The sequence below is a fragment of the Gossypium raimondii genome, chromosome 6, assembly GCF_025698545.1.
Source record: "Gossypium raimondii isolate GPD5lz chromosome 6, ASM2569854v1, whole genome shotgun sequence".
Lineage (NCBI taxonomy): Eukaryota > Viridiplantae > Streptophyta > Magnoliopsida > Malvales > Malvaceae > Gossypium > Gossypium raimondii.
This window is the reverse complement of record NC_068570.1, coordinates 3,977,360-3,990,619: the sequence shown is the minus strand read 5'-3', so window position 1 is coordinate 3,990,619 and position 13,260 is coordinate 3,977,360. Positions and strand designations below refer to the sequence as shown.

Sequence of the window (13,260 nt, the reverse complement as noted above, 5' to 3'; positions counted from 1 at the left end):
CATTGCTTTGTCTTTCTTCATCTGTATCTTTCTTCCTCTTGAAGGCAAACAACAAAGCAATTGATGAAATCGAGAGACCAGAAACCAATAAAAGAGGGAAAATAACTACGAAAAGGGTTTTGTTGTTGTTGTGACCCTTCTTAGAAAAAAGGTGTGCAAGGCGGTAATCCACTAGCATTGCCACATAATGCTTTGTTCCCTCTCAATTCTTGTACTGAAGCATTTACAAATGCTTGACAGTTGGGAATGGGACCCTGGAGCTCATTGAATGAAATGTCAACAGTGTACAAGCCCCGGAGATGCTCAAAAGAGGCTGGGATTTCACCAGAGAGATTGTTGTGAGAAAGGTTTAGCGTCTCCAAGCTCTGCAAACTTTGAAGTTCCCCTGGAATCTCCCCTGAAAGCATGTTGTGACTCAAATCTAGATGAAACAGCCTAGTTAACTTGCCTACTTGAATTGGAATATTTTGGCTAAACTGATTGATGCTCAAATTCAAGTAGAATGACATGGACAGATTCCCTATAGTTTCAGGGATGGACTTGCTCAATTGGTTTGCAGACAAGTCTAGATACAAAAGCTTGGACATAAGTCCTAGTTCCAGGGGTATTGCACCACTGAGATTGTTCCTTGCAATAGATAGGATCTCTAAACTTTTGCACAACCCCCAATTGGAAGACACTTCACCATAAAATTCATTGTCACTTAATTCAATGAATTTTAGATTCGGGTAAACGCTTAAATCTTCAGATATATTTCCTCTGAGTCGGTTTCTTTCAAGGTAGACTCTCTTCAAGCTAGTGCAATTTTTCAACCCTTGAGGGATTGGGCCGGTAAGCTGGTTGTCATTTGCTGTGAAGTATTCAAGTGATCCACCACGGCAAAGGCCTTGCGGCAAATTTCCTGTCAGATTGTTGTGGTCTAGTTCTAACACGGTCAACTTCATCAAGTTTCCAATTTCTTCAGGAATGGAACCTGAGAGCCGGTTGTCTCGGAGGAACAGAATTTCCAAGTTGCTCAAATTGCCAAGTGAAGCAGGAATAGAGCCATTGAGTTGGTTTTCACTCAACTCTAGGTCAACAAGAGAATTCAAGTTTCCTATCTCCTCAGGAATTGGACCAGAGAGTTGATTTTCATAAAGGTGGGCAAGTGTAAGAAGTCTCAAGTCACCAAATGAGGTTGGGATCAAGCCAGATACATTGTTGTGATAAAGGCTTATTTCAGAAAGAGATTCCATATTCCCTAACTCAGAGGGGATGGGACCTGAAAGACTATTGTTAAACATCTGAAGCACCGTCAGTTTTTTCAAGTTTCCAAACGTGGAAGGGATTGGACCAGTTAGACGGTTGGTGTCCAGGTAAACTTCAACCAAATTCCTAAGGTTTCCCAATTCTGGAGGAATGGGACCAGAAAGGGAATTATCAAAGAGAATTAAGGAAAGAAGTCGACTTAGTTTACCGAGAGAAGCAGGAATGCAACCATTTAGCTTGTTGCTACACAAGGCAAGTTCAGTGAGAAATTTGAGCTGACCGATTTCTCGCGGAATTGAGCCGTTCAACTGATTTCCAGCAAGGTGGAGGGTCTGAAGATGTACAAGGTGGCTAATTTCAGGTGGGATTTTCCCAGAGAACTGGTTAAAGGATAAATCGAGGTAGGTGAGTTTGGAGAGCTGACTGATTTTAGGTGGGATTATGCCATAAAGTTCATTGGTGCTAAGGTCCAACTCTGCAAGATTAGGCAAAGACAAGAATGGAAATAGATGGAGCGTACCTTTTACACCATAGCCAGTGAGGTTAATCTTTATAACACTGTCCGCATGGTTGCAATGGATTCCAAACCAGGCACAAGGACTTGTTTTGGTATTTGGGTTGTTGGAAGTATTCCAGGAAAGCAAAACAGAATGGTTTTGGCTTTGAAGGCTGGCTTTCCATTTGAGGATTGCCAATGCTGCTGCTGCAGAATCAGAAGCAACATTAAGAGAAGAACATAGAAAAGTAACACACAAGAGTAAGGGAGCAAGCAAGGTTAAACTCTTCATGATTAACAAATGCTCTGCATGCAAGTAACAGCCATGATATGAAGGTTAATATATAGGTTAATTGCAGTAGCCTGTACGATCAAACTAACTATTAAGTCTTTCAACCCTCAAATAAAAAAAATTTAAGTCTTTCACCCATTTTTCACTCCATACTTTTATGTCTCTGTATTATAATAATTTATGTTGGCCGATTTAGTGTCAAGAAGACAACTGTCATATAAGACTACAAAATGGAGATGTGGAAAAATGGATTCAGTGTAGTAACATAAATCTATCCCTCTAAGTCTTCGCATTCTATTAGTTTATGTTATTCCATTAATTTCGTTGGCAATTTTTGTACTGTACTTATGATAGACTCTCCCTCTTGACTTGGACATTCACACAGGCAATAGGCTTTTATCTCCCTATATATAGGTTAATTGCAGTTGCCTGTACGATCAAAATAACTATTAAAAGTCTCTCACCCATGTTTCACTCCAAAGTTGAAGTCTTTGTATTATAGTAATTTATGTTAGCCCCATTCAAGGTCAAGAGAGCTTTGCCCCTTTCAGTCTTAAGGTATGAATCACTGTCCCTTTTGACTCACACAAGCTAAAAGCGTCTTTCTGTTTTGGGTCCAAAGCAATCGCATTTCAGACAAAGCTTTCTCCTATTACAGAGTTAAATTTTCACATGAGACTTGGAACAGAAGATGTCGAAAAATGAATACAATGTAGTAACATAAGTCTCACCCATTTCTCAAACTTCTATGTCTTTGTTAATGGTCGTTGGTATCTTTTATAGTTGGCTTATCATAGACTCTCCATCTTTATTTTGGGCATTCGCACTCACACAGGCAATACGCTTTTCTCTTTTGTCTCCTTTGGGTCCCAAGCAATAGCATTTCTGAGTTTATACCAACCCTCCTGTAATTTAAACGAGTATAAAATATCATACGAGGCTTGAAGTGGGAGATGTGTAAAAATGAATATTTCACTGTTCTAACTATAACTGAAACAAAAATTGATAATGTTTCAATGAATTCAGGGTTCCAAAACAAGAACTAAGATACCAGAACTAAAAAAGAATATTTCTAAGAGGACAAATGACGAATATATTGCGAGCAGAAAACGAAAGAACTCAAAACTTGACCACGGATTAAAAAAAAAAGGAGGACATTCAAGACGGGAAGTCGGAAGAGAAGTGAAGTGATGCGGTTAAAAACTACACTAACCCAAAGATTGAAAGATGATAGCGTATCCAAAATCAAGCCAAAGTTTGGCAAACAACTAAACAATGTAAGACTGATGATTCCTTGATCATCTCTAACAATACCACCTTGTAAAGCCCTTTCACTTTCAACTCTGTATTTTTATTTAAGTAGTAATGCAGTAAAAAATAGATGTAAGCTCCATTTAGTTGATATCAATCCATCTACATTTTGTAAATGAAGATTATACCTAAATCATTTATAGTTTTTCTTTTCCTCTTTTTGGTAAATGAAACAAATCATTAGTTCTTAAGTGTTAATGAAAATTATAGGGTGAGTATCACTAAAAAAAGCTTAGGATTGAGTATAGTGACAAATCAATGTTGGTGAGTTCATGAGTTGATTGATTTAAGAAAGGACTGTTACAAAAATTTCATCTAATCTATACCAAGGCCTAACTGTTCAAGCTTGGGCAAAGACGAGAATGGAACTGTAGCTTCTAGACCATAGTTGCTAAAGGTTAATCCTGAAATGCAGTTCGGCCTCACAAATGGGTGTCACCATATAATTGGTTGCTTGTACATGTCATCACAAATTAACAATGTCAAAATAGAGGTATTAAAATGTGTAATGAAATATAAGTTTAGATACCAATTATATATAAAAAAAAAAAAAAGAAATACAAACTATATATTTTTAGACAAGTTTAAGAGTTAAACTACACATTCACTCAAAAATTAATTCAAAGGTGAAAGGAGAAAATGAATCATTAACCAAAGCAAAAAGTGATTTTGAAACAAAAGTAAATGATATGTAAGTTCAAATTTATAATTTGAACAAAAGAATATGAATTTGCATACTTCAATTTCTAACTTTCTGGCCATCAAAAGCTTAATGATATATACAAAATTTATTTCGTTTTGAGAAAGATGGATTATATTTTAAGGGGTGTGTTTGAAAAGTTACCTAATAATTGGATTAGAGTGTAATTGCTTATAATTGCATATCTATGTCATATTTGGGTAATCACTATAATTTGTGAGTCCCACTTAATTGAGTGTCATTGGAGTACTCCAATCGTATTTTCTAATATTTAGGGGTTGAGAATTGGAGTAATTATATAGAATATAAATAATTACACTCAATCCAATTACCTATGGCTTTCCAAACATGTTGATATATGATTTAAGCTTAAAAGTCACTTTTTTTACAATAATAATGTTTTAATTTTAGGACATTTTATTTTTAAAATATAATGATATGCTATTTTACTGATGTTGTTTAAATGATTTGAAATTTTATTGAGGAGAAATAAATTTTATACATTTTAACCAACTAATAAATTAATTAAATTGCATAATATTTATTATGAATTGATTACACTAAATTTAACTAAATTAAATTATTATTTATTGTTACTTATTTATATTAGGTCAATGACCAATCAATAATAACAAGGAGTATGTGTCTGATGTTAGAGAGAAAGCACCCAACAAATTTGGAATGGGAGAGTAATTAGATAAAATTACACAGTATATTTATTTTTTAATTTTATTAGTAATTGAATTGTTAAAATTTTCTTAGACTAATATGGCATATACATTGATTTGATTTTAGGTTTTGTTACTTTTTAGAGAACTTTTTTCTCAAATATTATTAATAATTTTTATTATAATTAATATTTTTTTAGAATTTATAGTTATGTAGTTGTGTAATTACAATATCTACTATCAAAGATGACATAAGGAATTACAATATAATTACACTCTACCAATTAAACATGATTAGGATATTAAAATTCCTTACAATTACTAGAGGATGTAATTACTACTTTAGTATTTATACTTTCATCCAATCACTTTGTAGTGTTCAAACGGCTTAAAAATTTTTAAAAAAGAAAACACAACTCAAAAACTTCTTTGTCAGACAAAGCTATATTTATGATCCCTTACTTTCTTGTACCAACGGCCACAAACTAGATCATGAGAGGCAACTTTGTCCCTTAAGGATTATCATTTAAATTGTAAACTCACTAAGAGTGTACGGATTTCACAAGTTGGAATATGATAGACAAATTTGTCCCCCTAAAAATTGTCACTTAATGGGTTAAACTCACTAAAAGTGTCTGGATTTCAAAAAAAAAAAAAAACGAGCACTAGTCAAAATATTAACGTGAAATTCAAAAAGAACAAAATTTGTTACTACTAGTTCCAAAGGATCTAAGAAAATTTGGGTATCCAAAATCAAGATTCGACTTTGTGTTTGTAAGAGGATGAGAGGTTAACATGTTAAAGAAGGCATCATGTTATCTTGATAGTGTATCCTTAAGGCACATGACAAAAGACAAGAGCCATTTCATAGAATTGATGCCAAAGAATGGAAGAGATGTAACATTTGGTGACAACTCCGAAGATATTAAAAGCATGAGTTCTATTGGTAAAAATACTTTCACTCATATTGAAAATGTGTTTTTTTCTTTGCTAAATGTCTCAAGGAAAATATACTTCAAACCTCATTCTAAAGTTGTAAATATAGAGTCAAATAGAATTATTTTTGTAGGTCCTAGGTTAGGTAATATTTATGTGGTGCATCTAGATGTTTTAGATTCTTTTCATTCGTGTTTTATGACAAATAGTGAAGAGGCATATTGGTTATGGCACAGAAATTTAAAACATGTTAGCATAAATGTGTTGAGATCTAGTGTCTTTAGTGTAGTATTTTTGACTATGTACTTGTAATTTTTTGAATATATTAACGGTTTAAATAAATATGATCAGTATTATTAATATCTTACAGATATTCTCCTCAATGATTTTTGCACACAAAACAAAATGAATGCAAATATTAGTTTCTTGATTATCTAATGTTTAACTAATATTAAGCGACATTGTGTGGTAGGATCGTAATGCGGAAAGATAGCTTATATTAGTAGATAATCTAAACATATCATTAGTCTAATTGGAATTGAGCAAATAAATTAAAAGACTAATATAACATTTATCAAGTTCAATTGAGGAGATACATTATTTCGGATATCGAAGCGAATTAAATCCTAAAAGATAGATACATGGATGTGATTGATTGTATTGACAATACATCAGATAGGACCCAAGTAAAATAAATCCTAGATCCATTTATGAATCTATTTACTTGTGACTTTCATAGTGCGGCGTACCTCAATCTTGAGTGGATGATAAACTATGTATGCATGACTCGTATAATTTTATGTAAGTGAAAGTTTGAGCTCAAACAAGTAAGGAATTGAAACTTGGTGCGTTGGGTATAAAACTTCTGCAGTATGTAGCATCATTTCACAATAGTAAAATTTATAGCCCAATTAAAGGGTAAATGATATTCGCTCATCGACATTACATGATAGATTAAAAGTAGTGTGGTCATGAGTCATTTGTATTTGTGATAAATGATTTAATTACTAATTGTTAGCAATTGGCTTTTCATAAAAGAAGATGTAATACTTACCGTGAGATAAAATATGATCATATTGGGAGAATTGATTTATCCCAAAGAGATTGAGAATATTCTATAAGTTTAACTCAATAAGGTCTTTGGACAAGCACTCCATGAGTGACTTTCATAATGGTATATAATACGGGAGAGCTTAATCATGATATTTTAGTGGAATGACTTTTTCACTGAATAATGATATAGTTAATAGGCGAAAAATTGGAATTTAATTGCAAATTATTTGAGCCTAATTATATATGTTCAATCGGTCCCTCTCTAGCTCGAGATAACCAGAAACAAATTGCATGCAGAACCAATAATATGGAATGAATGAAAATGATGAATTAAGAAAAATAGATCTCATGTATCACTATCCGCAATAAATGCGTTTTCTTGCTAAGGACAAAAATAACATAGGAATTAATTTAATTTCTTCGAATTATTATTTATTTAATTACAAATAAATTATTAGAGTTTGAAGTATGAATTAAATTAATTAGTCACCCTAAATTTGTTGAATAGAGCAATTAAACATAGTTTCTCATAAATTTTGATATGATAAAGTTGAAATGACTTTTGTGGAATTAGAATTAGGTTTAGAAAATAATTTAATTGAAAAATTAATTAATTAATATTTTAGAAATTAGATTTTGAGTTGGATAAATTATAAATGTTGGATTAAAGTGTAAGAAACACATAAAATTAGACCTAATACAAAAGAAAAACCCAACTTGGCCTTATACCATGTAAGTGGCGGCAAACCCTTTTGTTTTACTAAGGTTGTCGCCACCCCCTATACTATAGTTATTTTTATTAAAATATTATTTTTTAATTAGATATTATTCAAATAGAAATTTTATACGTTTTCTTTATAAATAAGAACTACTAGTTATACAATTTATACACACATCATATAATTTGGTTATTCTGCGAGAAAATAGTAAAAAATTATTTAACAAGAATAAATCCTATTTTCTAGGAAAAATATATTGTTACTGGTGAAAGAGAGGAATTAACTTACCTATTGAAAGTTAATTAAAAGTTTTCATTTAGAGATTTGATTTGTGTTGCTCAAGCCTACACTCGTGGCAATTCACGATTCAAGGATAGTGAAGAAGGTAGTTCGGTTAAAAGTCAGGATCAACTTAATCGCCTCGTACAAAGCACATGTACTATTTCGGTCAATAAATTTATTATTATAAATAACAAAATGGCTCAATTTTAGAAAAAAAAATTGAACTTTTATTGTATCTAAAATAACCATTTTCTTAATCAATTTTTCCAACAGAATTTGTTATGAAAAACTGAGTTGTTGGATTGCATAAACTATCCTTTAATATGTTAAAGGAAAATATAAGAGAGCTTTATTCAAACCTAAGAATGTACTTTTTTTAGAAATTGTGCCCTTAGCCCAATTGTTTCACCGCAATTTACTTGTAATATTTTTAACTATTTTGAACTAATAAAATTTTCGCATGACTATTTAATATTTTTGTATTTTATTCTCAATAGTTTTTACATGAAAAATAAGATGAAGAAATAAATATTTAATCATTGATTATCTAAGATTTAATTAATATTAATTTGCATTACGAAATTGATTATAATGCAAAAGAAACTTATATTATTAGTTCATTTAAATTATGCGTAGTCATCGAAAGAGGAAATGGGATTATTATGTTTTCTATAATTCTAATTGGAGACATAACTTCTCTTAACTATTAGAACTAACCAACCCTACAAATATAATTATCCCAAAATGACATACAAAGCAATATATATACAAAGCTATCAACTTAAAAATCGACATTTTATTTCTTGAATAAACAAAAATCCAAAACTTTAAGCTTCACAGTTTCACATCTTTTTTAATACTCTAAACCATCATATTAAGTAAATAATAAAGAATTATAAAATTTGGTTTAATCATCAATTTAATCCGATTTAACTTGTTCATATTAACATGCCAACCGATTTTTGTCTCATTCAAATTAGTATACCTATCAACTCCTGATTCAATTGACTGATCAAATTTCAAAACATCTCTAACATTTGATACAAAATAATATTATTTTATATTCATTAAAAATAATCATAATTAATAAATAATTTTAAAATACAAACAGTTGACAATATCTTTACTTTGGAAATTAACAACTAAAACAAGCAAATTACTATTTTTAACTATAAATAGTAAAATACAAACTATAAATAGTTTCTTGGAACAGATAATTGAATAACTTGTCAACAAATTTATTTAACTATGAATCTTTTTTTTTGTCATTGACTACTAAACCCAAACCAAATTTAAAAAAAAAAAAAAACCCTAAGCTAGAAACCCTAAAACTAAAAGTGATTTTGGATCTGGAAAGGCGAAGCTGAGGGTGAACCATGAGGGGCGATACTAGTGATTCCTCCAGTTACTTTGATGGGCGAGAGCCAGATGAACTGATCAGGGCCCTCGTCCAGAATTGGCCGGGTACCGATGGTAAAATGACGGTCGGTTTGCACTTTTTGGATCTGGAAAGCAATAAAGTCTTTATTAAGGCGATGCCACCTGATGCTCCTTTTTGTTCCACTGCCGTTGCCTGTGGCGACCACGTTTACGTTATTGGGGGAATACGCCAAAATGATGCTACTCTTTTTGATTATGATGGTGTAAACGATGTTTTCCAATTAGATTTGAAGGACCTTGAACGTGGGTGGAGAAAAACTACTTCTATGTTGTTCCCTCGGTTTTTGCCCCGGGTTGTTGCTGCTGAAGGAAAGATTTTCGTCTTCGAATATATGGGTTCTGAATCTTTTGGCGAGGTTTACGATATAAGTGGGGATATTTGGGAACCATTGTCGCCCCCTCCGGAAGATATCGATCTATGTGTTCCTGTTCTAGATTCTTCCCGATCTCGGATTTTGGTGCACTGCAATGCCAACGATACCCTTTACGCTTATTACTACGATCGTAAATCATAGGTTTGCCTCGAACAAAAATTTTGTTACTGGTCTGACGCAGCGACAATCGTGGACGATGTGCTGTATACTGCCATTTATAATTATTCTGATAAGTTCCGTTCTTTGGAGGCGTATAATTTGCTTGATAAGAAACATTTGCCCGTCAAATGGTCATCAGAATTTTCAGTGGATCCACATGGCACTCTGTATCGTTTGGGCAATGGCAAGTGTATTTTCGTTTGGTTCAACCATCTCGATAAGAGTTTTGAGTACATAAGATTTAATATTTGGTGCAACGAGCAGGGAGGGATTCATGCAGCTGCAGAGCATCAATCTGCCATCAGTGTTCCATATCCCAAAGATATTTCTGATATAAAGTTGTTCTGAATGAAGGTTAGAGCCCCCTTCATATCACTACTACATCATAATTTGTCATTTGACAATGCTGCTTGCCATTACATTTGGTTTGCTCTAAATGAAGGTTGGTGCCCCCTTCACATCACTACCACATCTTAATTATTCCCATCCTTGTAAATTGACGGATTTTTCATTTGCCAATACTGCTTGTCATTGCATTTTGTTTGCTCTTGTTGTCGCTAAGAAGTTGATAGTGAGCCTGGAACTTCCTGTAAAAAACTTGAGTAATGCTAAGGTATGGACTGCTTTATGGTAATCCCCATCTCGATGGACATCTCCCCTGCAAAGAGATCACAATGAGTTACATATCAAGAAACTACCGTTATAGAGAAACGCCAGTACAGAAATCATAAGCAACCTCTAACACACAATAATACTCAAAATGAAATATTTTATATCAAATGTATGCCTCCCTAGCTCTAGCTTGCAAGTTTTCAATTCCCAGTTCCAATTTCAAGGAGCATAAGCAACCTCCCCATTTGAAAAACTGTTCGGTGTTTAATCTTTCTGTGTGTGCCGTGCACAGATATTCTCCCCATGTTCTTGTTTATCATTGCTACTTTCTGTTGTTCTATGTACTTGCTAGATTTGGTTAATACATTTCTTTTAAATATCTAATTGATAGTTTCCTAACTGATGGTAAACCTAGTGGTTTCTAGATGGCCAAGAAACCTTTTTGTTCGGAAGGAGCGAAGACATCTGAGTCTTTTTTTTTTTTTTCTTTTCTTTCTTTTCTTTCCTTATTTAAATATCTTATTGTTCATTCCTTTGCAGTAACTTTCAACACAAGAAATTCTTTGGAGATCAGCATCCATTGATTTTCTTTTTACCTCGTTGGCCCATTTTTTCCATTGTCTATTACTTGGTGAACATATTATTGTTAGAAACTTATCCCTTTTTGGTTGATCTAGTGTTAAAACACAATGCTTGCTAAATATCTTATTTGTTCAGGAGGGAGCTTCAAGAAGAACTAGGGGTGATCCTCCCAAAGGATGCATTTGAGTTGATATTTGTTTTTCTTGAAGAGTGGTTAGTTGATAAAATCTTCTTTTGTTTTGGTGTAATTTACTCTCTTCTTGGAATGTAATTGGTGCAGCTGATCAGATGAGTATGATGCTTTTTTTGGTGATTTTGGCAACATTTTCTCCGGTTTTGTTGCTTTGCTAGAACCATCGGTGCATTAATTTCTGATGCTAATGCCGTCTTACTAAATTCAAGTCTGTTTTGTGTTCATCAGGATTCAATATTTTCAATAAACAATTAGCATTTGGCATAAATTTACTCTGAAAAATGGTGTTATATTTTTCATTGCAAGTTCATAGTTGTATTGACTTCCTTTTTCTTAGAGAAGAGTGTTTTGATTTATTGTTTTTCTGAGGTATGCTGCATCAATCTTATGCAATGATAAGACCATCTAGACATTAAGATTTCGCCTAGGTCCTGCATCACTTTCAATTTATCATTATTACTATTATTATTCCACGTTTAGTTTCTTGGAATTTTTGTTTAATTGATGAATCTCAATATTGTTGAGATGCTTAAGTGGTTTTGTGATGCTTTTAGTTCCATTTTGACTTAACAGCGATGTATACCTAGTAACAACTCTAGAGCCAATTCCTCGAGAAGCCTTCACACTTCAGGTAAGGAAGTTAATAATTATTCTCAGTTGAAAATTTCAACCCATTCAATGTTATTTGATTATATATAATATGCAAAATTCTGTATTTGTTTTCCATATCAAAGTACTTTCATTGTCCAAAAATTGTTGAGATGAACAATAGTCAATAGCAGTCGAAATTATCATTCAAAATTTCATGGATTTTGTTTTCTACTGGTTTTCTGTGGGAGTATGGATTAATTTTCTTGATATTCCAAACCTGTCTACAGTAGTGACAAAGTTGACTACAGTGAAACATCTGGTGTAGGTATGCTTTATCATCTCAAGTTTAAACATTGCTTGTATTGATTGAACAAGTGGAATTCAACTCTAGATCTTTAGCCCTGTTGAAAAAACTTCTTTGCATGTATTATTCTGATGTTTTCATGGTTTATAAAATGTTTTCATGGTTTCTGAACTTATAAGTACAAGTTAAGATGCATGGTTTCGTTTTAAATACATTCTTTGGGTATTAGTTGCATCTTGTGGTGAATGAATTATTTTATTAACAGATCCCATTTACTATAGTAAGTTCTGAGCAGGGAGAAACATGAGTGCACTCTTTTAGAATGGCTTGCAATTTGCAAATGATCAATGTTTTCATTTACAGCTCGTTGCTTGATTTTCTATCTTGTGCTATTTTGTTACTCCATTGTTGAATGTTTTGGCTATTCAAGGATCTCATTGTTGCATCGTTTTGCTCTCTGGCAGTGTATGTTTGTGGTGATCTAATCAAATTTTGCTCTCCTTTAATTCTTTGGTGGTCGAATTCTTCATGATACTTTTTGTTTGCAAGGTATAAATCGGGAAGAAAGCGAGACAAGTTTGAATCGTGGCGCATTTCGTGGTTTCAATAGTACTTCAGTTTAGCAAATTCAGGTGTGGGACTTATTCTTTTGTGAACTGTATGCATGGGCACTGCCCATATGCTATGTGATTTTGTAATTGGTGAATCCTTTGCGGACCTTTTTTTCTTATATGAATATGAATGCGAATTCTTTACGAACGCCTTTGCAAAGCTCGTCTTATGTGATATGTTTGTAACCTCTGCAAACCTATTATGTTATGCGAATTTGTTTGCAACTCTGTATGTGTCTATGTGTGAACATTTAAATTAGTGTTTAGTGAACCGTGTGTGCTTTACTGCTAGAATTGTGTTCTGTGAACTGTATACATGTGTACTGTATTGAGATTATCTATAGTGGGGATACTCTGCCTTGAAACCCTTGTTATTTTTGTGTCTCCCTTCTATTCATTTACAACTCGTTGCTTGATTTTCTTTCTTCCTTTTGTTGATTTTGTTCCTCCATTGTTGAATGTTTTGGCTACTCAAGGATCTCATTGTTGCATCGTTTTGCTATCCGGCAATGAGTTTGTGGTGATCTAATCAAATTTTGCCCTCCTTTAATTCTTTGGTGGTTGAATTCTTCATGTATACTTTTTGTCTGCAAGGTATAGATTGGGAAGAAAGCGAGGCAAGTTTGAATCGTGACGCGTTTCGTGTTGTCAATATTGATTCAGTTTAGCAAATTCAGGTGTGGGACTTA

The 13,260-nt window shown here is 32.9% G+C and overlaps 2 protein-coding genes across 7 annotated transcripts in view; one reads left to right on the top strand and one right to left on the bottom strand.

The window, feature by feature from the left end:
• LOC105771670 (MDIS1-interacting receptor like kinase 2) overlaps positions 1 to 13,260 on the bottom strand; it is a 61,084-nt gene that overhangs the window by 1,205 nt on the left and 46,619 nt on the right. The gene's annotated exons all lie outside the window — the stretch shown is intronic.
• Positions 8,956 to 13,254, top strand: LOC128041874 (putative F-box/kelch-repeat protein At3g46050). Of its 6 annotated transcripts, XR_008196830.1 has the most exons (6): positions 8,956 to 10,032; positions 10,831 to 10,921; positions 11,008 to 11,085; positions 11,639 to 11,696; positions 12,510 to 12,592; positions 13,166 to 13,243. XR_008196830.1 is itself a non-coding variant. In XM_052632488.1 (3 exons), exon 1 carries the CDS (start codon positions 9,082 to 9,084, stop codon positions 9,658 to 9,660), a length of 579 nt encoding a protein of 192 aa, XP_052488448.1. In that variant the 5' UTR covers positions 8,961 to 9,081; the 3' UTR covers positions 9,661 to 10,032; positions 11,008 to 11,085; positions 11,639 to 11,696. The 6 variants fall into 6 exon arrangements, 2 of the variants coding, with proteins under 2 accessions (XP_052488448.1, XP_052488449.1); XR_008196829.1 differs by lacking the exon at positions 10,831 to 10,921 and having other exon boundaries at positions 8,957 to 10,120; XR_008196828.1 differs by lacking the exon at positions 10,831 to 10,921 and having other exon boundaries at positions 8,960 to 10,032; positions 13,172 to 13,254.

Excerpts from the sequence above, each read along its gene's own strand:
- LOC128041874 (XM_052632488.1), top strand. The coding sequence starts at position 9,082 with ATGAGGGGCGATACTAGTGATTCCTCCAGTTACTTTGATGGGCGAGAG.